This window comes from Miniopterus schreibersii (genome assembly GCF_964146895.1).
Source record: "Miniopterus schreibersii genome assembly, chromosome: 16".
In the NCBI taxonomy this organism is placed as follows: domain Eukaryota; kingdom Metazoa; phylum Chordata; class Mammalia; order Chiroptera; family Miniopteridae; genus Miniopterus; species Miniopterus schreibersii.
The window spans coordinates 7,514,607-7,536,812 of NC_138116.1; the positions used below are offsets into that span (position 1 = coordinate 7,514,607).

Here is a 22,206-nt window from a genome sequence, read left to right on the forward strand (position 1 = left end):
CACAGTGTTCACTTCTTGCTTGTGTCACATGTCCACTGTGGGTCGGCTGGGGCCCTGACATTCTTTGTGCCCACTCCAGGACCTGTGCTAAAGGAGCAGCACCATCTGGGCTTTGTCTGTTTCCAGAACAGCGGGGGAGAGAGGCTGTGTGGATCACAAGTGGTCCATGTCACTTCTGCTCATGACTCATTAGCCAAAGCAGGTCATATGATTATGCCCAACTCCACAGGAAGACGGGTGGGGATGTATTATATATATATATATTTTTTTTTTTGTTAATTCTCACCCGAGGATATTGTTTTCATTGCTTTTTAAAGAGAGTAGAAGGGAGTGGGAAGGAGAGGAAGAGAGAGAAACATCAATGTGAGAGAGACACATAGATTAGTTGCCTCCTGCATGTGCCCTGACTGGGACCTGGGATCAAACCTGCAACCCAGGTATGTGCCCTTGACCAGGAATCAAACCAGCAGCCCTTCGGTGTGTGGGCCGACACTCTAACCACTGAGAGACACTGTCCAGGGCGGATGTACAATATTACTGTGGTCCTGAGAGGCAGGAGTCAGGAATACCTGAGAACTGATGCCAGTGGTCAGCGAGACGGATAAACCGAGCTGGCCGAGCTTCACTCACCCTGACAGGTCCAGATCCTTGCTTGCTGGTGCAGGGTTGGGCTGGATGGTGGAGACCCCATTCTCATGAAGCGGCCTTGGAACCGGAGTAGGGGTGAATTGGTCAGGGTTCTCTAAGAAAAGAGAACCGATCACATATAAATGCGAATGGATTTATTATTAGGAATTAGCTCACACAGCTCTGGAGGAGCAGGCCCAGCATTGGAGTCGGCAAGCAGGAAACCCAGGAGAGTGGGTGGTGTAACTGCCGCCTGAAAGTTTTCAGGCTGGAGACCCGGGGGGAGCCGGGGTGGGACACAGACATTCAGTCCGCAGCAGCCTGTCTGGCTCACCAGTGCACGCCCAGTGCTTGGGACGTAGTGGGAGATCTATAAATACATCTCCAAATACACTGAATGAATAAACCAGTGGGATGCTGTTGCCAAAAAAATTGTAATGTGACAAACTAAAACAATTCCTTGTTTACTGACTCCTTTGGATCCCATTTATTACATCTCTCTTCCAATAACTCCTGTCAGAGAAGAGCAGCAGAGAGAAGCCAGAAAGGACCATAGGAGCAAATTAGCGACCGACTCTATTTACAAGGCTGCCCAGCATGACGGAAACTTTACCGGCCCCCGGGGACCCGGGGTAGTTAACCTGGTAGGAAATCGAGTTAGGTTGGCAAGGGCAAGTGGGAGCGATGGTGTTTATATTTAATTTCCGGAGGAGGTTGGCGCAACACCCCACTGGAGCCGCCCCCTCCACCCGTCGGGGTCTCTGGATGTTGTGTTAGTCACAGGGCATTAGCTGGCCCATAAATCCGCCGACTGGGCCTTGCGGAGGGCATGTGCGTCACCTGTCACCCACGTTGCCTAGGAGAGCAAGCGTTGCCGAGTGTGCGCAGGTCGCCGTGGAAATGATGCCCAGTGGGGCCCGGCTCCTCTAGGAGCCAGGAGCAATGTCATTTCCTCTCTGTAATGGGAAAGGGGGAGGCCGAGAGATAAGAGGGACAATAAAAAGCCTTTTATAATAGTAAGTTGGGCTCAGAAAAACCCTGACTTGGCACAAACCCTTTGAAATGACAGAGTGGAGCCCAGGTGGGGAGGAACGAGCACTCCCCGAGGCGAGCGTTTGCCCGTCGCAGGCTGCCTGCTCCTCCAGATGCCAGTTGTCACTTACTGAAGCAGGGAAAGTTAGGAAGGCAGGTGGTCAAACGTCAGCCCAGGGTGTCATCCACACTCGCCCCCGTGGTGGAGCTGATTGGATTCTAGGGCTACTCATGGGCGTGACTGCACCCCAGCACCTCCATCTCACGCAGAGCCCGGCTCTGTCTGGGACCAGAGTCCAAGTTCGAGTCCCATTGCTGCCGCTGCTGATGGTGTGGCCCCGGGCGGGACATTGCACCTCTCTTTGCTTCGGTTCCCTGAACCGCAAAGCGAGAAAAGGTCGCCGGGAGGATGAGAGGAGTTAGACTGTGAAAGCATTTAGCGGGGTGCCCGGCACCCAGGGTGGCGTGAGCATGGGCTAGTTTCATGATCGTTTCGGCAAACGTGGATTACTTGGGCCGGCTGGGCGGGTGCTGTGGCTCATCAGGAACGGGGTCCTTCACTGAGCCTTAAACATGGCTTTTGAAAGGGTGAAACCTGTCCATTTGCGACAGCATGCGTGGACCTAGAGGGTATTATCCTAAGTGAAATAAGTCAGACAGAGAAAGACAAATACCGTATAATTTCACTTATATGTGGAATCTAAAGAACAAAATGAAGGAGCCAACAAAACAGAAACAGGCTCATAGACACAGAGAACAGGCTGGTGGTTGCTACAAGGGAGGGGGGTTGGGGGACGGGATGAAAAATGGGAAGGGACTGATAAGTACAGATTGGCGGTTACAGAACTGTCCCGGGGATGTAAAGCACAGCCTAGGAAATGCAGTCAATGATGTCGTAGTAACTGTGGACAGTGCCAGGCGGGTGCTGGAACTATCGGGGGGAACACTTTGTAAAGTATGTGTTATCTAACTGCTATGCTGCACACCTGAAACCAATGCAAAATAATGTCGAATGTAAACTGTAATTGAAAACGGTTGACTATTAATAACCTGGAAAACAAACAAATCAAAAACCATGGCTTTTGGCTTTGCAGGACTGGGAAGGAGAGGAGCAAAGCAGACCGGTGCGCCCTGGACTGCCAGGAGAAGGCATACTGGCTGGTCCACCGGAGCCCTGTGAGTACCCTCCTGGCTTCACTTGCCCCTTCTCCGCCTCGCACCCGCCCTGCTCGCCGCCCGATGCCTCGCTCCCCCGCCCTTACTCACCTCTCTGCCCCCGTTGCCCGCTCACGTCCCTCTGGGGCTGGAACTGAGTCGCTGCTGAGGGCTGGGTTAGTGTCCAGAGCTTCCTGCCTGCAAGAGGAAACGCACGCCTGGATGGGCTCGCTCCGGGCCCAGCCGGTGGTGGTAGAACCACGTGAAATTCCTTAAGCCATCCAACCTCATTAAATCTGAACGAGTTCGTCTTTTAAGAGGGCTAGGCCTTTTTTGGGGCAGGGCGGAGGGGGGAGAGGGCAGGATACCTTGGAAAAGAAATATAAGAAAAAACTAGAACATAGGCTCCAAAGCATAAACATAAAATGCTGTTGAGAACTGACACTGCGTAGCCAACGCCCTGCCTCGTGTCCCTGGCTCCCCCTCCTCCCCTCTCCGGCCCCGGCCCCCAGCCGCTGTGATGGGAGGAGGCGAGAGAAGAAGTGTGAGCCTCATTGCTTAGAGCACGTGGGGTCTCTGGCGCTGGGACTTCAAAGGGCCAGAGGGACAAGCGGTGCCTAAGTGATGTAACTTGTCTCAGCTCATCGCTGGGAAATGGTGGCCTCATCCCCCAGCACAAAGAGGCAGGCTGTCACCGTCACCCACTGGGGTGAACTCTGCTGCCTCGGTTTACCCCTGTGTCAGACCCACGTGCTTCCTGTGCATCGCGGGAGGTGGGAGATGTGAAGGGCGTTCTGGAACGTGAAGAGGTGGAGACGCAGGTTCTTCCTCGTGCTCCTGTGGTTTCCTGCTCGCTAGGTAACCAAATTCTTAGGACCAGAAAGCAAACTGGGTTACTCAGGGGGCCAGGGTTCCTGGAGTTTTAAACTTCAGGCCTATCAGATTTCAGCCGTTTGGCTTATTTTCTCTCTTTACTCAAATATCCCATAGGTGCCCCATCTTGGGGGCATTGGTTTGGATGACTTGTTGCTGAGGTTAAGGTCCTGGGGTTGATCTCCAAGAAGCTTGTTTGGTTTTGCTTTGGTTCAGTGAGCCTCGTCTGGGTAAACCAGTTGACCAACGCCCAACACGAGTGCCTGGGGGTTTGGTGGTAGAGTGGATGACTGAGCCCAGGGTCCTGGAGAAACCGAGCCAAGCACCCTCCTCTGCACTGGAGCTTGGGAGTGAGCTCCCTGTGTGGGGAGGGAACCAAGCATTGTTCAGCCTGCATTCAGACATCTGTTCCTAAGGGGGGGAGGAGCTTGGTGAGGATAAGGGCATGTGGCAGATAAGCCACTCATTTGGCAAGATGCCCTGGAGCTCAGTGGCCCCCATGACCGAGAGGACCCTGTTCCCTGCAGGGCGGGGAGTGCCTTCCATATTACATGTGAGACTCCATGGTGTGGGAATGCCAATGTGACTGCATCCTTGCAAAGTGACATAGACGAGCCATGTACATGATCTGCCCTGGGTCCCTCTTCTCCCCTCTGTCCCTGAACCCTGGAGGTCTGTGGGGAACAAAATTAAAAGCAGATTACCCGAGTTTTCCCCAGTTCTCCTGAGGTAAGCACTCAGCCCCCACACCAGGCACAGGGCTGAGTGGCTCTTCACAGTATGACTCAGAAGTGCCTAAATTTGATGTGTCTCTGTGATGAGTGCTTTTACCATCACCTCCCACACCTCCACCGCCTCCCACGTGGCCCTGCTTTCTCCGCCCCCATCGCCACCATCACCACCATCGACATTTTCGCTATCATCATCATCATCACTGCAGACCTGGACCGAGACTTGCAGTGTGCCGGGCTCTGCCCTAAGCATCAGTCTGCAGTCACTGCCTTAGTTCATCTCTGCAGTCCCGTGTGGGAGGCATTATTCTTAGTCCCATTTTGCTGATAAGGAAGCTGAGGCTCAGGGGTAGTTCCAAGTGGCCAAAGCCCCACAGCTGTAAGTACCAGAGGCTCTGAACCCACAGACTGCACGACCATTCCCTCTTAGTCCCTATACTCTTTTTAAAAAATATGTTTTTATTGATATTTAGAAGAGGAAGGGAGAGGAAGAGCGAGATCAAAACATCAATGATGAGAGAGTGTCATAGATCGGCTGCCTCCTGCGTGCCCCCTACTGGGGATCAAGCCCACAACCCAGGCATGTGCCCTGACCGGGAATCAAACTGGTGACCTCTTGGTTCCTCGGTCAACGCTCAACTACTGAGCCACACTGGCTGGGCAGTCCCTATACTCTTGCCCCCCACGACTGTGTCACATGATGTTTTAGATTTGAGACCTTTCTGTAACCTCCTCGGTCATTAGAGCCTTGCATCCGTCACTGCTGCTCTGACAGACCTGCTGCTGGGTTCAAAGGTGCCTGGCTCTCTTTGATAGCACTGGGGAGCCAAGTTCAGAATGAGGCTCTGATGTACTCGGAGCAGTTGTAAAAAATCCCTCGGACCCAAAACCCTTCATATCCGATCTCCCTCTCACTGCTGCTCCCCGAAGTCGCAACCGGACCCACCGTCAAAGATGAGGCCAGAGCGTGCCCACGTCCCGCCCTCGAGGCTCCACTGTCTTCAAACGCTCACAGCTTCTTGGTGGCCCGAGAGCGCTGGAGTTGGGAACACGCTCTGTTTGAAGAGCGTCCGGTTTGAAGTCTGTCTCGGCCTAGAAGCTGAGCAAACCCAGGAAGCCCCGGAGCTTAGGGGCTGCCAGACTGTCTCCCAGAGACCCAAACAGACTCTCAGTTCACTGGGAGAAAAGCCAGCCGGGCAAACAAAGCATGCGGGCAGAGGGGCAGCCAGAGGAGCGTCCCTGGCCCTTCTGCAGAGCTCAGGAGAGCCAGGGAGCTGGCGCTGGGCAGGCCGGCAGCACAGCAGGCCCCGTGGGTGGCCGAGCTCTGCGCCCGAGGCTTCTGGTCTGGGCGGCTGAGAGCAGCCCTGTGCCGAGCGTGGTTATGCAGGTGCACCGCTGAGCACTCGGCAGCTGAATTTATATCAAAGCATGGGCCAAGTTCAAGGGAAAGAGTAAGAGAACTCATTCGAGACTCCAGACGACTGCACTGGCGCTGTGGAAGGTGAGGGTGTGTGCATGGGAGTGTGTGAGTGGGTCTGGGTGGGAGAGAGTGTGTGCGAGTGTATAAATGTGGTGGCGTGTGAGAGTGAATGTGTGTGTGTGTGTGAGAAGTCTCTCTTCAGTTAAGCTGGAGGGTTTCTTATACCACACAGAGGGGGCGATTCCTGGAACCCACTGTAGGTAAAGGCATTGGTTCTGATGACCACCCTCGCACCCTCCCACCCCCATGCTGGGTTCAAGCCCACGGAAGGCTGGCCTGGACTTCTGTATTGTGCCTTCAGAGCACTTGCCACAACTGTAATTCAGCATGTGTGTGATTAATTGCTGAGTGGCTGCCTCCTCCGCGAGACCTGCTGGGGAAGCCTGGAGGCAGGGGTCTCTGCTGCATTTCCCGCGGGCTCCCCAGGGCTGAGCACAATGTCAGCCACAGGAAGCGGCAGCTAAATTTGTTCACTGAGCTCCACATGTACAACCAGGGCGAGAACGGCCGTCCCCTTTCCTTGTCCTCTCACCCACTTTCTATTTCTTTTTCTCTCTTTCTCGCCTAAGCTGTGTGCCCAACATTTGCCCCCCATGGTAGCCTGTTGAGCTAAGTTGCCAGATGTAGCAAATAAAATACAGGATGCCCAGTTAAACTTGACTTTTGATTAAACAGCAAATGATACGTGTCCCAATATTTTGCTACTTGCTCTGTGTTTATACTAAAAACATACGGAATATATTTTTATGCAAAATGATATAATCAAAATATTTGTTGTTTATCTGAAATTCAGACTGAACTGGGCAGCCTATATTTTATTTGGCAACCATACTTCTGAGCTAAAAATGCGACAGATCCTATTGATGAGGCTGAGTCAACCTCAGCTGCTTCCTGCCTCAGCTCCAGTGCAGTCAGCCTGGTTAATCACACGAGAAACTTGGTGGGTGCCTGGGACCAAACCAGCAGAGGGAAGAGCAAGCCCCAAACTGCTGGCCTCGAAGGATTGAGAGAGACCAAGCGAGACTGGCTGGGGAGCTGGCCTGATGGAGAAGGGAACTGACAGAGATTGAGACCCAGCTGTGAGCCAGGCCCCTTGCTTAGCAATAGTTGCCCTCTGTTGAGAGCTTCACACTCCATCTTGTTAGATCCTCGCAAGAACCTGACAGGTAGGAGGATCATCATTTCTCAGAAGGGACAGCTTGTGCAGAGAGAAGTAATTTCCAAGACCTTCCTCAAAGCGAGGAAGTGGCAGGACTAGGATTGGATCCCAGAGGCGCCTGGCTGAAGGCTGGACTCTCCAAAGCACTGCACTGTAGGGAGGGGAAGGAGCACCACAGAGGAGTCAGGAGTCCCATGTGTTAATCCCAGTGAACTCTTACTGAATTGAGTGTTATTTATACATCCCATTACCCACCTACTGATCCATCCATCAATCTATCCATCAGAGCATCCACCCATCCATCCACCCATCCACCCACCCATCACCCACCTACCTACCCATCCACCCACCCACCCATCCATCAGTGCATGCACACATCTACCCTAACCTAACTGAGTTAGGTTATGGGGATGCTGTGGTGGTGGAGCAGCCCTGCGAAGCTCAGCAGCTCACCGAGAGGGCGTAACACCCTCATACCTCCCCGTGGGCTAGGCCACCAGCTTTTCGCAGCTCAGTCTCACAATTGGCAGCTTGGCTGGCCGAGACCCAAAGTTAATTAGAAACTGGAGACTCTCCAGCAGTGGTTCTTATGTTATTTTTATTCCATTCAGCCAGGAATGAACAATGTGCTGGACTATGGCCTGGACCGAGTGACCAATCCGAATGAAGTCCAGGTAAACCAGGTAGGTCTCTGCTGCATACTTTGGGTGGGCAGAGCCTAGGTCTGGTTCCTGGCTGGGAAGATGTCCACTTGTCTGTTGTCTAGTTGTGTCTGTTTGGGCAATGATATCTCCCCTTTGAGACTGCCTAAGAGAGGAGGACTGTGGGCTCTGTGATATCAGTGTTGGGGACAGAGAGGCCATGGCAAGGGTCCTGCATAAAGAAAGAGATTTAGAGTGCAGGTCAGAGCCAATGGAATCTAGGTAGTTGGTTTCCAGACTTTTCTGAGTCACTTCCCCCTTTGAAAATCTGATGAAAGTTATGAAAACATTCTGCCCAAAGACTCACAGACACTTTGCATACAATTCTAGCCAGTCCTCTCACTCCCTGAAGCCTATGGGCCCTAGTCTTAAAATCAACCTTGGGTTTAAACCTTCATCATCATGACAGAACCTGGAATGTCATACTTTCTTTTGCATCTCAATAGAGTAGGACCTTTGCAAAGATTCTCTTAGACTTTTATTTTAAAAGGACCCTTTCCCTGAATACAGCCACCATTTATGATGGATGGCCAATTTCCCATGATGGGTTTCTTATTTACAGAAATGCAGTTCATGAGCTGCTGAAACCGTGAGCATTCTGGGTAGGGCTTCTCAACCACGGCACTATTGTTTTGAGCTTTCCTGTGCATTGTAGGATGTTTAGCAGCATCCTGGCCTCTACCCACTGGATGCCAGTAACATTGTACCTTTCCCTGCCCACCTCCCAGTCCTGACAATCAAAGATGTCTCCAGACATTGTCCCATGTACCTTGGGGGGACAAAACTGCCCTGGTTGAGAACCACTGATCCCAGTAAACCAACTAAACTCCATTGCAACTAGTCTTAGGTGGTCTCATTGATTTCTGTCTAATGTTATCTTTGGGCAGCAAGGGGGTCAGTGACCTTTCTAAGCTCTGGCAATGCCTTAAGGCCTGAATGGCAGCCAGGACGGATGTACCGGGAAAGGAGGGAGAAGGAAGTGAATGGGGAAAGTGGAAGAAGCAGGAAAAAGGTGGCCTCGAGGCAGCTCTGTGACGTGTATGCTTTAGCCCTCTGGGCCCCAGAACTCAAAATGACCTGGGGACTGCCCCCACCAGTGCATGAGACAGATGCCCAGGTTTCGGGATGGAGTCCATCTGGAGAGAGACTTCACGTCCCCAGAGGGTGTCACCTGGGGGGGAGGCATTGCTAAGTCCCTTGTCCACAACTCAGAGTGACCCTTCCTTTGATATACTTGCGGCACTGTCAGCCTTCCACGGCCTTTTCCATGTCAGATGACAGATAAATTGCCGAGGCCTTGTCGGCTTGGTTGCCATGGAAACAGAATCACGGCAAATACTGAACCTGGCTGGGAGATTTGCTTTCTATATTTTTATTTTTTATGGGTAACTGGCAGCTCTGGAAACCTCTGCGATGGAGGAGGAGAGGGCAGAGGTGGACAGCACAGCGCCACCGCCAGGCTGGGAGGAGAGGGTGCCTTCTGGCGGTCAGCGCGGGGCAGGGGGCTGCGGTCCCCACGCTGATGTTGGACACGGGGCTGCTTTTACTTCTGTTTACCATCGTCTTCTCTGTCTCTCTCTCTTCCACCAGCTCCCTTCCTCCTGTCTGCATGCTGACTGTTGTGGAGAATTTAAGAAGAATTAAGAACCGTAATTCTCACTCAGGTGGCAGGGCCTTCCCACCTGTCCCGTCAGCCAGCCCTGTATTTTTTTTTTTTAATACGTCTTTATTGATTTCAGAGAGAGGAAGGGAGAGAGAGAGAGAAACATCAATGATGAGAGAGTCATTGATCGGCTGCCTCCTGCACGCCCCCTACTGGGGATCAAACCCACAACCCGGGCATGTGCCCTGACCGGGAATGGAACTGTGATCTCCTGGATCCTAGGTCGATGCTCCACCGCTGAGCCATGCTGGCCAGACGGGGGCCCTACATTTTTCTTTTGCACCGTGCCCTGCAGGTTGTGGCATCTGCCTGCCTCCGCATGGCAGGACAGATCCTTCAGAGGATCACGACCTTGAACTCGTGTGTTCTTGCACAGCTGGCTGCCTGCCTCCCATCTCCTCTCTTCTGCTTTGTGTTCTGAGTTTCCCAGTTTCTCACTTTTGATTCTCTCTCTGCTCTCAATGCTTGTGTACCCCGATTCCTCAGGCTTCTCGCCGTCTCATATTGTGCTCCATGCTTGCCTGCCGTTCACCTCTTGTTTTTGCAGATCCCTGTCTGGCTGTCTGATCACTGGGTCCCTGCTTGTCCCTGTTCTGGGCTCCCACACTTTGGTCCACAGTGGCTCAGGGGCCTCTCAGGTCAGGGCCCTGACCCCTGCTGCCCTGGGATTATTGTCTGCAGCCTGCATCCGGCTCTGAAGGCCAACAACTCGGCCACAGAGCTGTGTAAATAAGCTCGAGCTCTGGCCCTATTTGGGCAAATCTGCAACTGAAAAATAATAAGTCAGAATTCCAAGAATGCAGAGCATTTGAAGATTCCTTGGACAGAGTATCTCACTGTGCAAAGTGTGTCACCAGATGAGAAAGATAGAAGCAACCTCAGTCCAGGAGGGCCAACTGTTGAGAAAGCAGGGGATTTGTGCGTGAATTCCAGGGTGGAAAAAAAATGTTATTTCTTATTTTATCAGGAGGTGGTTTATTTTGAATTGCTGAGAAGTGTGTGTGTATTTTTTAATAACTTCACTTTATTTTAAATAAATGTTTTGTATGGCCTTTGGCTAAGTAATAATTTTGCTAGGTTTATGAGATTTGGCAAATAAAAATACAGGATGCCCAGTTATGTTTGAATTGCAGATAAACAACAAATAACTTTTTAAGTATAAGTATGTCCCAAATATCGCATGGGCATCCTATATTTTACTTTGTAAGTGAGGTCAAAACCATGTCATGCATAATCTCACAGCAGTTTATGAGCCCTAAGTCACTGGCGACTGTCCGTTGAGTCTCTGCATTATACCAGTCACCTGTCTGTTGTCTCACCCAATCCTTTGTTTTTCTGTCTCCTTTTACAAATGAGAAAACAGAAGCTTTGAATTGCTAAAAATAACTCACCCAGAGTCAAGTAGCCAATAAGGGACAGAACCAGGATTTTGACCTTGACCTCGGTCTGATCCCCAAATGCAGTCTTTCTTCCACCCCACCTTCCTGTCAGATTTTCTCTTGATCTTTTAGAGAAGCCTAGAACCCTTGCCCCAACTGCCCCGATGCAACCGAACACCCCTAGCAGGACAGAGATGCCCTACGTGTCAATCTAGAGGGAGCTGATCCTATGGACAACTATTTTTAAAGCTAGAAATAAATGCTAAAGTCCACATGGACTCCCCAAGGTGGAGGTGGGGAAACCTCAGACGCGGCAGAATCCTATTATTAGAGAGCTCGCTGCAGGATGATTCCCAGAAGGTAGCTGGTAGTTCCGGGAATCCGAAACCCAACAGCAAACCACACTGCCGATACAGGGCCCTCAAAGGGTTTAATAAAAGCCAGTGAAGTGCATTAAAATATGAAACATTTTGAAACCCCGAAGACTGAGATAATGGCCCCAGAAACAAATATTTGAGGCCAAAGTTAGGCCACACTAGGTAGAGTAGCAATGACTTTGCAAGACGGCTCCCTGTGGAGCCTTGAGGACATCAGGGCAGACTGAGAACCTGGCTCATTTCACTGGTGATCGTCCGCTCAGGAGCCCCGTGGCCTCAGAACAGTGGCTCACAGGAAGCTTGCTCTTGGGTCCCAGGCACCTTGCAGGAGGGTATTTAGGATGTTGGCTGCTGAGCACAGGCCTAGCACAATCACGATCTTTACCATCATTGCTGTCTCCCCCTCCCAGCTCTGTAGGGATATTACTGACGTGTGACATATGGAAGTTTAAGGTGTACAATGTGATGATTAGATACATGTATATATCGCAAAATAAGTGCCACAGTAAGGTTAGTGAACACCTCTGTCCCTTCGCATAATTATGATTTTGTGTGCGCATGTTGATAACATTTAAGATCTATTCTCTCAACAGCTTTCAAGTCTGTAATGCACTATTGCTAATTACAGTCACCGCGCTGTATGCATTAGGTCCCGAGATTTTATTTATCTTGACGCTGGGAGTTTGTTTCACCACCACTAGTGTTAATTAAAGAGTGTTTCCTGTGTTTGTGTTTCATCTCGGCGTAGGGGCCCCAGCTCTCTTTTTGTTTTAATTTTACTTGAAATGGCTGGATAGAGTCATTCTGTTTTGCATGCTCTCAGCTTGAGGGCAAGGAGGAAACTGGTGACAAGAGCAGGCTGTTTTTTGTTTCTCATGGATCTCTCCTCAGCTTCGCAAAGGGCAGGCTGGGCTTCGAATCTTAGCTCAGCCAATTACTGACCAGGAGATGTTGGAAAAGTTGCCCATAACCGATTATAGTTCCAAAGCTGCAAATGGTAGTAAAACCTCTCTCCCTTACACAGGTGTAAGGGCTCCAAGGGGTGCACATTGCTTTGTACTAATTGCTAAGTGGCTATTGTTATGCAACAGTCCAGCTTCCCCTTTGAGCAGAGGGGACACTATTTTTAATCCATTTCGGCAGATTCTAACAGAAGAATCTGACTATATTAGGTTTGCATGCAAATCTACTGGGGCCCCATGGTCCTGAAATGTGTGTTGTCTAAAACGGTGCCTTATGTTGAGACAGAATGGGAACAAAGAATCCGTGTGCTTGCCAAAACATCTGGATCATTTGGGTAGTGTCTTCAACTTTTTAAGTGGAGAAATATTCTATTAAGCTTAGAATACATCTCCATTTTTTTAGGCCTCTGAGCCCATGACAGTCATCATATAGTTAATATTAATTGAGCACCAGATATGACTCTAGGGAAGGTAGACATGGTGCCTCGTGGATGAGATTATATTAAACAGAGGCACACAAAGAAATATATAATTATGATTGTGATAAATGCTATGAAGAGGAAGTCAGGGGTGTGTGAGTCCAAAACAAGAGACCTAACTGAGATTTACCTTTCTGAGATAACTCTCCCCACTTCCCCACCCAGGAAAAGGGTTTCCTGTGAAAAGCAGTTACATAAAAGCAATCTAATGAAGCAAACTAAAACCCAGCACGGGTTAGAAGGGAGAGGCGAGTATGTGACATTCTAGATTGGCCCCTCCTGGCCCGTGACACCTTGTCAGTGGGCTCATGGACCCAGTAGTTATTTTGCTAACTACTCAGGAAAATAGTGTCCTCCTTGGCCTTTGGACTCTACTCCAAGTGAAGACCTGGTTGTGTTGAGCGGTGTGGATATTAGCAGCCAGGGATTAAGGTGACCAACTTGAAGTGGAGTCGGCGCCAAGCACCCCCTGGGCGCAACCAAACCGAAGAGAACTGAGACTGGAGTCCCCCGACCTCCAAGAGTTGCATAGAGCAGACGAGTGGTGCCAAGGAAGCGTGTCGGATTGTAGACTGTTTCAGTTAGGAGACAGTTCTGAATGGTTTCCAGGAGCTTCTAAGAACCCAAACACGGAGTCCCTTTTGGAACCATCCTTTCTCTGCCATCACTAAAAAAATCCAGAGAGAGGCGGCCCTGCGGCTGATCCCCGGCATCGCTGAGAGTGTGGGGCCCGATGTCAGCTCTCTCTCCCGTGGGAAAGAAAGAAACGCTCAAGCTCCATGCGGGTTCCCCATCTCCATCGCTCGTCCCCCGTCAGGTGCTCCTGTAGGCGCAACGGTCGATGGGGACCCATCCCAAACGTAGTCTTTAATTCGTCTTGGCTTTTAGGAGGACAGGGTAACGTTAGAGTGGTAAATCCTACCCCTCCCTTTGCCAGGTCTCTTGGTTAATCTAATTCTCCAATCGTTGTGTGGAATAGGCTGGAGGTGGTGGTGACAGGGAACTTCTATCTTCTAAGCAAGAGAAGATGGACAGCTTTCCCATGGGGAATGCGTTTGATCTGTAATGAGTTAATGACGTCTCTTTAATGGCTTTGGCTTCTTTGTTTTGCAGAAACAAACAATCACTGCTGTCAAGAAAGAGGTAATTCATCTCCCAGTTCCAGGGAAGCTTGGTTTTAAACCCTCCAACAAATTATACACTTTCTGGCTTTATGCTCTGCGCTCGGTAATGAAATGAAAGCCATGTGTAAAGTTTGGAGGATTGTTTACAAATTAATGGGCAGCACAGACTGGAGAAGCATCTTTTGAGATCTGAATGGGGCCAATGCTGAGGCTTGGGCGCTGAGACACGCTCAGAAGGCCCGGATCTGAGGGACGTAGGAGCCAATGCTGTAGAGTCCGCATCCCCACCCTGCCGGCCCCTGTTCCTACAATTACAGGTTGTTCGGAATCTGCCGAGGGTGGCCCATGGCCTATTTTGGTAGCTCTTGTTTCCAGGGCCCCAGGCAGAGCCCTGGTAATTATTGGCCATTGAGGTTAGGTCTTCTTGGCTAATCATCTTCCCCATATCTTGGTTTAATGCTCCTTAGAACTTTTTTTATTTTTTACTTGGTGCCTTTTCCCAGACCAAGACACGATGGGTGAAGGAGGCCCCTAATTTGAAGTTTGGGGTCACCCATCTACTGTGGGCCTGAACCCTGTTGGTACTGAGGTGTCTGGCTTGAGGGGATGGGATGGGGTGCTGTCATGGGTACACAGTGTCTAGTTCTGGAGGTTACCTGTGAATATCAATGTGACACTCAGAGGTAGGACAGTAAGACATCTTCTAATGACTGACTGCATCTCTTCCAGATCATGTATTACCAACAGGCCTTAATGAGGTCCACGGTGAAGTCTTCAGTGTCCCTTGGAGGGTATGTTCCGAATTTGTTGGTCTTGCTGAGGTTTGAACAGCAGATAGGCAAGAAGACTTTTGCTCTAAGGCAGACTTGAGAAGTCATTGACTGACGTAAGATCCTAATGAACACTGAGGGACAAAAGAGGTCTCTTGGGGGTTGTTACTAGTTGTCCACTCAGAGCAAGTCTCCAGGTCTCATCTTGGGTTGGGCGAAATCAGGGGTTGGGCAGGCTCTGTACAAGTCTGTCATCTGTCTTGGAATCCACCACTGCGTGGATGGGAAGGTGGGGAGAGCTCATGGACTGGCCCCTACAGGGATCCATGGTCCCCTGTGTTCCTAACATTGTCCATTTGAATTAACTAGGGAAATATGGGCTGTGTTCACTGATTCAATGTACTATTAAGTGTCCATTATTAATCTTTGACTTAAAATCCAGTCAGGATACATTGGAAATTTATGTTTGGTTTCTTGAACGTTCAGGTTGCCCTGACCCAGTCCCCATCGGACATTCTCTGAGAGGCACAAAAGGGTTTAGTGTCACGATACAATGTCAGGAGACTGCATTTTTTATTAAACAAGTACAGAGAAATTAAAAAGGGACCGGGTTGGGAGACGACATTTCATTTCATAAATAGAACAGATTTTTGTCACAAATACCTGCTAATCTGGGTGCTATTAGAGCATTTTCCCTAAGAAGACAGTAATAAGTAGGTAACTGTATCGGTAAGAGAGGGAGGGCAGGCTGGTCAATCGACCCGAGTTATTGACTTGGTCTCTCGGGTGTTGAATTTCTAGGAAATTGTCTTCCATTTGCTTTTCAGGATCGTCAAGTACAGTGAGCAGTTTTCATCCAATGACGCCCTCATGTCAGGCTGCCTTCCTAGCAACCCTTGGATAACAGATGACACCCAGTTCTGGGATTTAAATGCCAAATTGTATGTATTCGATGTGTCGGTTTTTTAAACATAGCTTTCTGAGTTTTTCTCATGCCATACAATTTACCCATTTAAAGTGTACGATTCAATGCTTTTTTTTTTTTAAACTATGTTCTCATACCCCTTAGCTATCACCTCCCCCATCCCCTGTGCCTTTGCCCCGAAGGCTCTCCGCTGTGGCTGTCCTCACCACCGGGGCGGCCAGCTCCTGCTATGAGGCCCAGGGACCTGTCTGAGGGTGCATTTTCCTAACAAGTGACTGCTTGGACTGTACAACTGTCAGAAATGAGGGTGGGGGAGGGCTGGGTGGAGCTCCGGGCTGTGGGGCTAATGGAGGGAGCTGGGGCCCCTCACCCCAGTCCAGGCCACCGCCTGGCACAGCCCCTCCTCCCTCCCATCCAGTGTCTGGTGCATTTATGAAGTGTCCTCCCTGCAGGGTGGAAATCCCAACCAAGATGCGCGTGGAACGGTGGGCCATCAACTTCAGCGAATTGATTCGAGACCCCAAGGGGCGACAGAGCTTCCAGTACTTTCTCAAGAAAGAATTCAGTGGTGGGTCTCGGATTTTAAAAAAAAACATTTAACTTTTAGAAGCGCTCCTGTCATGTTTGGCATAGGGTTCCCAAGGGGCCTCACAGTTGGGGGGGATTTCATTGGCTCACATGAATGGGATTCACATTTCCCAGCGCCCCATCCCCTCTGGTCGCCCCCACTTCCTTACCTTGATCCTCAGGTCACTAGCCGAGAGCTCCTGTGGCCCCTGGCGCCCCGGGCACCTCCTCAGGGAAACCGGGCGAGAAGGGAGGTGGGAAGCAAGCTTTCTCCTTTTGTTTCACAGCCTGGTGCTCTTCAGCTCAGAGCTTCTCTACCTGGGATACACATTCAAGTCACCTGGGGATCGTTTTAAAAACAAGCTTGCCTGGGTCCCACCCCCAGAGGTTCCTCTTTAATTTATTTGGGGTGGGATCTCCCAAGGTCTGAAATCTCCCCAGGTGATTCCAATATGTGGCCATAATTGAGAAGCCCTGTCCCCGTCTGCTTCCCTCAGGGGCTTCGGAGGTGTGGACTTTAGTGGAATGGGTGGGGCCACATTTTCGATAGACCCCATCTCTGGATTTCTCATCACGGTAGACACTTGCAGCATCTTAAATACACAGCACTGAGAAACAGCTGTGAAAACAAAGGCCAGATCAGGACCAATTTCATTAGGCCGAGCACTCCATTGGCTTCCACACTTGTATTGAAATATTTACTTAAAAATTTTTTAAAAAAACTTTCACTCAAGGATATTTTTTCCATTGCTTTTCAGAGAGAGGGGGGGAGAGAAAGAGACATTGGCAGGTGTGTGCCCTTGGCTGGAATCAAACCCAGGACCCTTGCAGTCTGCAGGGTGGCACCCTAACCACTAAGCCAACCAGCTAGGGCTGAAGCACTTGCTTCTACGGGGTTCATTTACTTCCTGACAAAGTCCCCAGCTCTGGGCAGCGTCCCAGTTGAGCCTCGGCACTCAGCTGCATATTCTCCAAGACACGCCTGCCTGCAGCTTTGTCCCTGAAACTAACCCGAGGGACGTGCCATTAACCTTTATATCACATTACAATATAGATTCTTGAAAATCCTTCTATTGAATCAGGCCTACCTGCCATGATAGCATAAAACCCACTACAGATGGATGGGAAGGGGAGGGCTTTTTGCTCGGGACAGAAGCAGCTACCGAGTGAGTGGATAGGGTGCCATCTAGTGGCAAAGCCACAAACCACACCCCGAGTTTATCCCAGCCACGCATTACTTAGCAACAAGATCCGTGGACAAGATTTCCCTGAATTATCAAGATAGTACCGTTGGTGACCTCCTTATGACACTCCTCAGGCTTCAGGTATGAACAGGGAAGGTGAATCGTCGATTTGCTAATTTAATTAAGAACATCTTGAAATTGAGATATAATTCACATACCATAAATGCATGTACCATGTAGTTCACATGCCATAATCCTTTTAAAGGGTACAATTCAGTGGTTTTAGTTTTTTCACAAAGTTGTACAACCGTTACCACTATATAATTCTAGAACACTCTCACCACCTCAAAGAGGAACCCCATTAGAAGTCATTTCCTCTTCTTTCTTCCTCTGCCCCCCCACTTCCTCCCTATCCCCCAGCCCTAGGCAACCACTAATCTATTTTCCATTTTCATGGATTTGCCTATTTTGGACATTTAATGTCAATAGAATCATAAAACGTGTGTCCTTTTGTCTTCTTTCACTTAGCATAGTGTTTTCAAGGCTTGTCCCTGCTGTAGCACCTATCAACACCCCGTTCCTTTTCATGACTGCATACTATTTCGTTTGTGGATATACCACATTCTGTTTATCCATTCAGCAGTTGGTGGACATTTGGGTTGCTTCAACTTTTTGGTTATTATGAATAATGCTGCTTTGAAATTCATGTACACATTTTTGGATGCTTATTGAAATTTTTTGTTGTTGTGATAGAGTTTTCATAACACACACTTTACCATTTTAACCATTTTGAGTGCACAGTTCTGTGGCATTAAGCACAGTCACGCTGTTGTGCAAACATCCCCAGCATCTATTTCCAGAGCCTTTTTTCACCCCCAAGTGAAACTCTGTCCCCATTACACACTAACTCCCCACCTCCCCTCCCTCCAGCTCCTGGCAACCACCACTCTACCTTCTGTCTCTATCAATCCATACTTCTAGGTGCCTCGTAGAAGTGGAATCATACGATAGCTGTCCTTTTGTGTTTAGCTTATTTCATTTAGCATAATGTCTTCATGGTTCATCCGAGCTATACTTTGTGTCAGAACTTTGTTCCTTTTTAAAGGCTGGATAATATTCCATTGCCCGTATGTGCCACGTGTTGTGTATCCATCCCTTCATTGATGGGCATTGGGTTTGTTTCCACCTTTTGGCTGGTGTGTGAAGAATCGCTCATTTAATTTTAACCTTGAGCTGTGAACCTCCTCTTGCCGTGGCCAGGGTGGCCTACCTTGCGTGTGATGTCAGCTGGGTTGCACATCCCTGCTCGCTCATGCCTCTGATCTCAAGAGCAACCTGAAGTTTGGGCTCAAGAGGATGGGCCTCTGTAGAGTTCTGGGACAGACGCCAACCAGCTTAGAATTGTGCTGCCTTTTTGGATCTGAAACACCTGGGGGCTTTCCAAAAAATACTGTGAAAGGAGAGGAAGAGTCTTCCCTTGTCCATTTCCCCACACAGAGGCATTCTGTGATTCACACATATACACACATTGCACACATGCACACACATGCACACAGATTCTTGCTGGTTCCATTGGTATGATCACCTTTATTTTTCTAGGCAAAAATTGCCGCCTGGGCTGACTGTACAACGGTATTCACACTATTCTGGGTGCTGGGGAGAACTGGTTAGAGGACCATTTGGAAGGAGATGATGGGTTGGAGGGAGTCTGGCTTTTCTTCTGTGCCCAGAGGACCCGAGTCTCTCTGGCTCAGGTGACTGACCCTCCGTTGGTGCCCCTGGTGGCCAGGCCTTCCCTGAGAGTCAGTCTATCAGCATTGCCACTGGAGCAGCCTCTCTGTTCGGACCTTTGACCTGAATTGACCCTGTGTACAAGGGAGGCAGATGTCACTCCCAGTCCCTGTATATGAGCAAAACAAACGGGGCCTGTCATGAGGAAAACCTGTCGCATGGCAACGCATGTTTACAGCCCAATCCTATGCGAACTTGCTCTAGCATATTTGCTTCCGCTGACTTCCAGGACAAAAGAGAACATGCCGGCCTCTGGGGACTGATGTGAGCTGAGCTGCATCCTTGGGGAAAGAGCAGTGATCCCAATAGACACGTACAGCCAGGAACATGGTGGTGCAGATCTAGGTCACTTCAGAGAACACGTGTCAAGCAGTCACTAGGCTGACAGCGCTCCCCTGGGCCCTGGGAGTCAGCGTGGCTGCTCACTGTCTGTCCAGCCCCACGTGTGCCAGGGCCTGTTGTGCAGAAGGAAGGTGCTCACCACGAGGGACCAAATCTGTCCTGGCTGACCCGTTGCTTCTCTTTTCTCTTTTCTTCTCCCCATCGTTTCCTGCCTGGCTTTGGTCTGCGTGGACCCCTCCTCCCTGTCAGGAGAGAATCTGGGATTCTGGGAAGCCTGTGAGGATCTGAAGTATGGAGATCAGTCCAAGGTCAAGGAGAAAGCAGAGGAGATCTACAAGTGAGGATTAGCCACCTTGTCGGGGAGCCTCCCCTCCCCTCCCCTCCCGCCACACCCCTGGTGTCAGCCAGCTCAGTGCTGCACCTGCCCTGCTATAAACAGCTCACTGCTGCTGTGGAAGGACCCCCTGATCCTGGGGGTGTGCTTAGGAGCTAAAGAAGCAAGCTGCCCTGAATTATAGCGCTTTGGCTAAATCCCCTCAGGTCTCCTGAGACGTAGGGGTGTGTCGGGGAGAGAATAGGTGCGGTGGGAAAACCTATTCCTCAGGCCATCTTAGGGAAGTGAGGCCCATGAGGGGAAGGGAGGTTCCCTGAGTGTTCAGGACTATGAGCCCAACTTGGGGTACAAATGTGGGCACAGTTGTCATTTTGCAGTTACTGGCTCTAGCCCTTCCTTGCTCAGTGTAGCCATAAGTTTGTCCCTCTCCAGACCTGCCTCTCCTCCAAATTTCCCTCCAAATTACCCAAGAGCCAAGAGACTCACGCACACTCCTAATTCCAATATTCTGCTGCAGGGGGCCCTGCCGCCCCTCCCTTTACATCAGCCTCCCTCCTCCTGGGGATCCCTCCCCCCTTATGTAATCTTAGTCTGAATTCCGAAATTTTCCTGTGCAGCTTAGGGGTGGCCCACAACACCCACGTGAGTATTTCCTACCTTCGACACGTCAGAATGGGGAGTACTGGAGAACCCCGAAATCCCAGGTGGAGCCTCAGGACTCAGGAGGTGTGGCTGAGCTCAGGTTCTCATGGGTGCCGTTGGCAAGATGCGCAGGTCGTCAAACCCCTGGGTGCTGGGATCCCGGGCTGCCTCCCAAGGCAGCATTTGAGGCCCAGCTCCAAACACGTCGAGACTGGGCCACGGGAGAGCCAAGGCCCTGGAGCACCTGGAGGGAGATGCTCGGCCAGGTCCTGATGACTACGGAGGCAGAGGCATTACGTTGGAGGCTGGGCTCTTGGCCCGAATGGCGAGGGTTACTCCATCCACTTTTGCGCCCTCCTAGACGTCAGGGACACCAGAGTGAAACAGTCACGTAACCATTACTAGCACGGCTGGCTGTCTTCTTGCTTCTAAGTAGTATTGCTTGGCGACCGTTCAAACACTTCATGTCTCCTAAAAAGGGATCGCTTTCCACCCGGGACACCTGAGTCATGTCAGTCCCTCCCTCTCAAGCAGCTGTGAACTTTCTATGAACCAGCTTGGGTCTAGCTACTTTTGCTAACAATTCCCTCCACGCCCCAGGCTGTTCCTGGCCCCAGGGGCGAGGCGGTGGATCAACATCGATGGCAAAACCATGGACATCACAGTCAAGGGGCTGAGGCATCCCCACCGCTACGTGCTGGACGCGGCCCAAACCCACATTTACATGCTCATGAAGAAGGTAGGCGGGGGCCAGGGAGCCCCTCCCTCCCCCGGTACCCGGAGAGTTCTTTAGACATGGGGGAAAGGGGAGATGACCTGTGGCTACTGCTTTGCTGGTGTTGGGACGCTGACCTGTGAGCTGTCTCTCCCATCGGTCCCCTGGGCTGGGAGCTCCCTGAGCCCCAAGCTCCTGGCTGGGGAGGACCTCCTGCAGGCGCCGTGTGGGTTCCCGTGGGCCTCCCACTCTGCAGTCATGACATTGGTCATGATGGTGTTGCTCTAAGGGCTGTTGTTTACCAAGGGCTTACAGTGAGCAGATGCTCCCCCAAGCATGGAACTCTGTATTGAAGACAAGCCACGAAGTAGGAACGGAGCTCCATCTCCGGAGCCTAGCATATGCTCAGGGCCTCCCCAGAGGTGCAGCCAGATTCAGACCGCGTCGCCCGAGTCCAGCAGCTGAGCCTTTCTCACAAGGAGAGGCTCTCCTTTAACCTTGCCCTCTAATTGCCGAGGGGGGGCCTGAAAATGGCAAGTGCGCTCATTTCATTTGACACGTCCCCTCTCCTAATGACTGCTTGTGACTGTTTTTCTCTCCTTCCCGCTAGGACTCTTATGCTCGCTATTTGAAATCTCCAATCTATAAGGAAATGCTGGCCAAAGCTATCGAACCTCAGGAAACCACCAAGAGGAGGCAAGTGGATGGCCTGTAATTGCTGGCTGCCTGCTGTTTTGTTTACAGAGCAGTGAGGGTGTCTTTCAGGCCAGGGGCCCTGGTTGAGAGATATTTGTTTGATGAATGTTTTGGGGCCGGGGAAGTATCTCTCAGGGTACAATCGCCTCATTGGCTTCAGGATGCCCTGAAATCTCCCCGGCAAGATTTCCTGTCATTACTGCTAGTGGGTTTCGTTCCCCATTCTCTGGTTTGAAAGAGTCTCATCAGATTCATAATTACACTGATCCCAAATGGAAACAACTCATTGGTGTGTTTTTAATTTAAAAAAAAAATTATTTTTAGTTTTTGCAACTCATTGGTTTTTTAATTGCTATCCTTCCCCGCCTCCAAATCGATGTATGGGGATTAATTTAGCAACATCCTTGTATCCTTGCAATGTCCTAAGACCTTATAGAGAATAGCAGATAGTTCCCCAAGAAAAATGGTAAGCTGTTAGGGGAAACAGCAGTGACATTC

The 22,206-nt window shown here is 50.4% G+C and overlaps 1 protein-coding gene across 3 annotated transcripts in view; it reads left to right on the top strand.

Annotated features, from left to right (window-relative positions):
* The window catches only part of RGS9 (regulator of G protein signaling 9), a 45,293-nt gene that overhangs the window by 15,492 nt on the left and 7,595 nt on the right, over nucleotides 1-22,206 (top strand). For 2 of the 3 annotated variants that reach the window (XM_081161928.1, XM_081161930.1), the window contains 9 exons: nucleotides 2,754-2,835; nucleotides 7,669-7,740; nucleotides 13,732-13,761; nucleotides 14,472-14,533; nucleotides 15,340-15,453; nucleotides 15,890-16,005; nucleotides 19,571-19,658; nucleotides 20,898-21,036; nucleotides 21,623-21,708. In XM_081161928.1, coding sequence (XP_081018054.1) covers nucleotides 2,754-2,835; nucleotides 7,669-7,740; nucleotides 13,732-13,761; nucleotides 14,472-14,533; nucleotides 15,340-15,453; nucleotides 15,890-16,005; nucleotides 19,571-19,658; nucleotides 20,898-21,036; nucleotides 21,623-21,708 — 789 coding nt within the window. The remainder of the gene's footprint in view (nucleotides 1-2,753; nucleotides 2,836-7,668; nucleotides 7,741-13,731; nucleotides 13,762-14,471; nucleotides 14,534-15,339; nucleotides 15,454-15,889; nucleotides 16,006-19,570; nucleotides 19,659-20,897; nucleotides 21,037-21,622; nucleotides 21,709-22,206) is intronic. The other variant, XM_081161929.1, reaches the window with a different exon arrangement.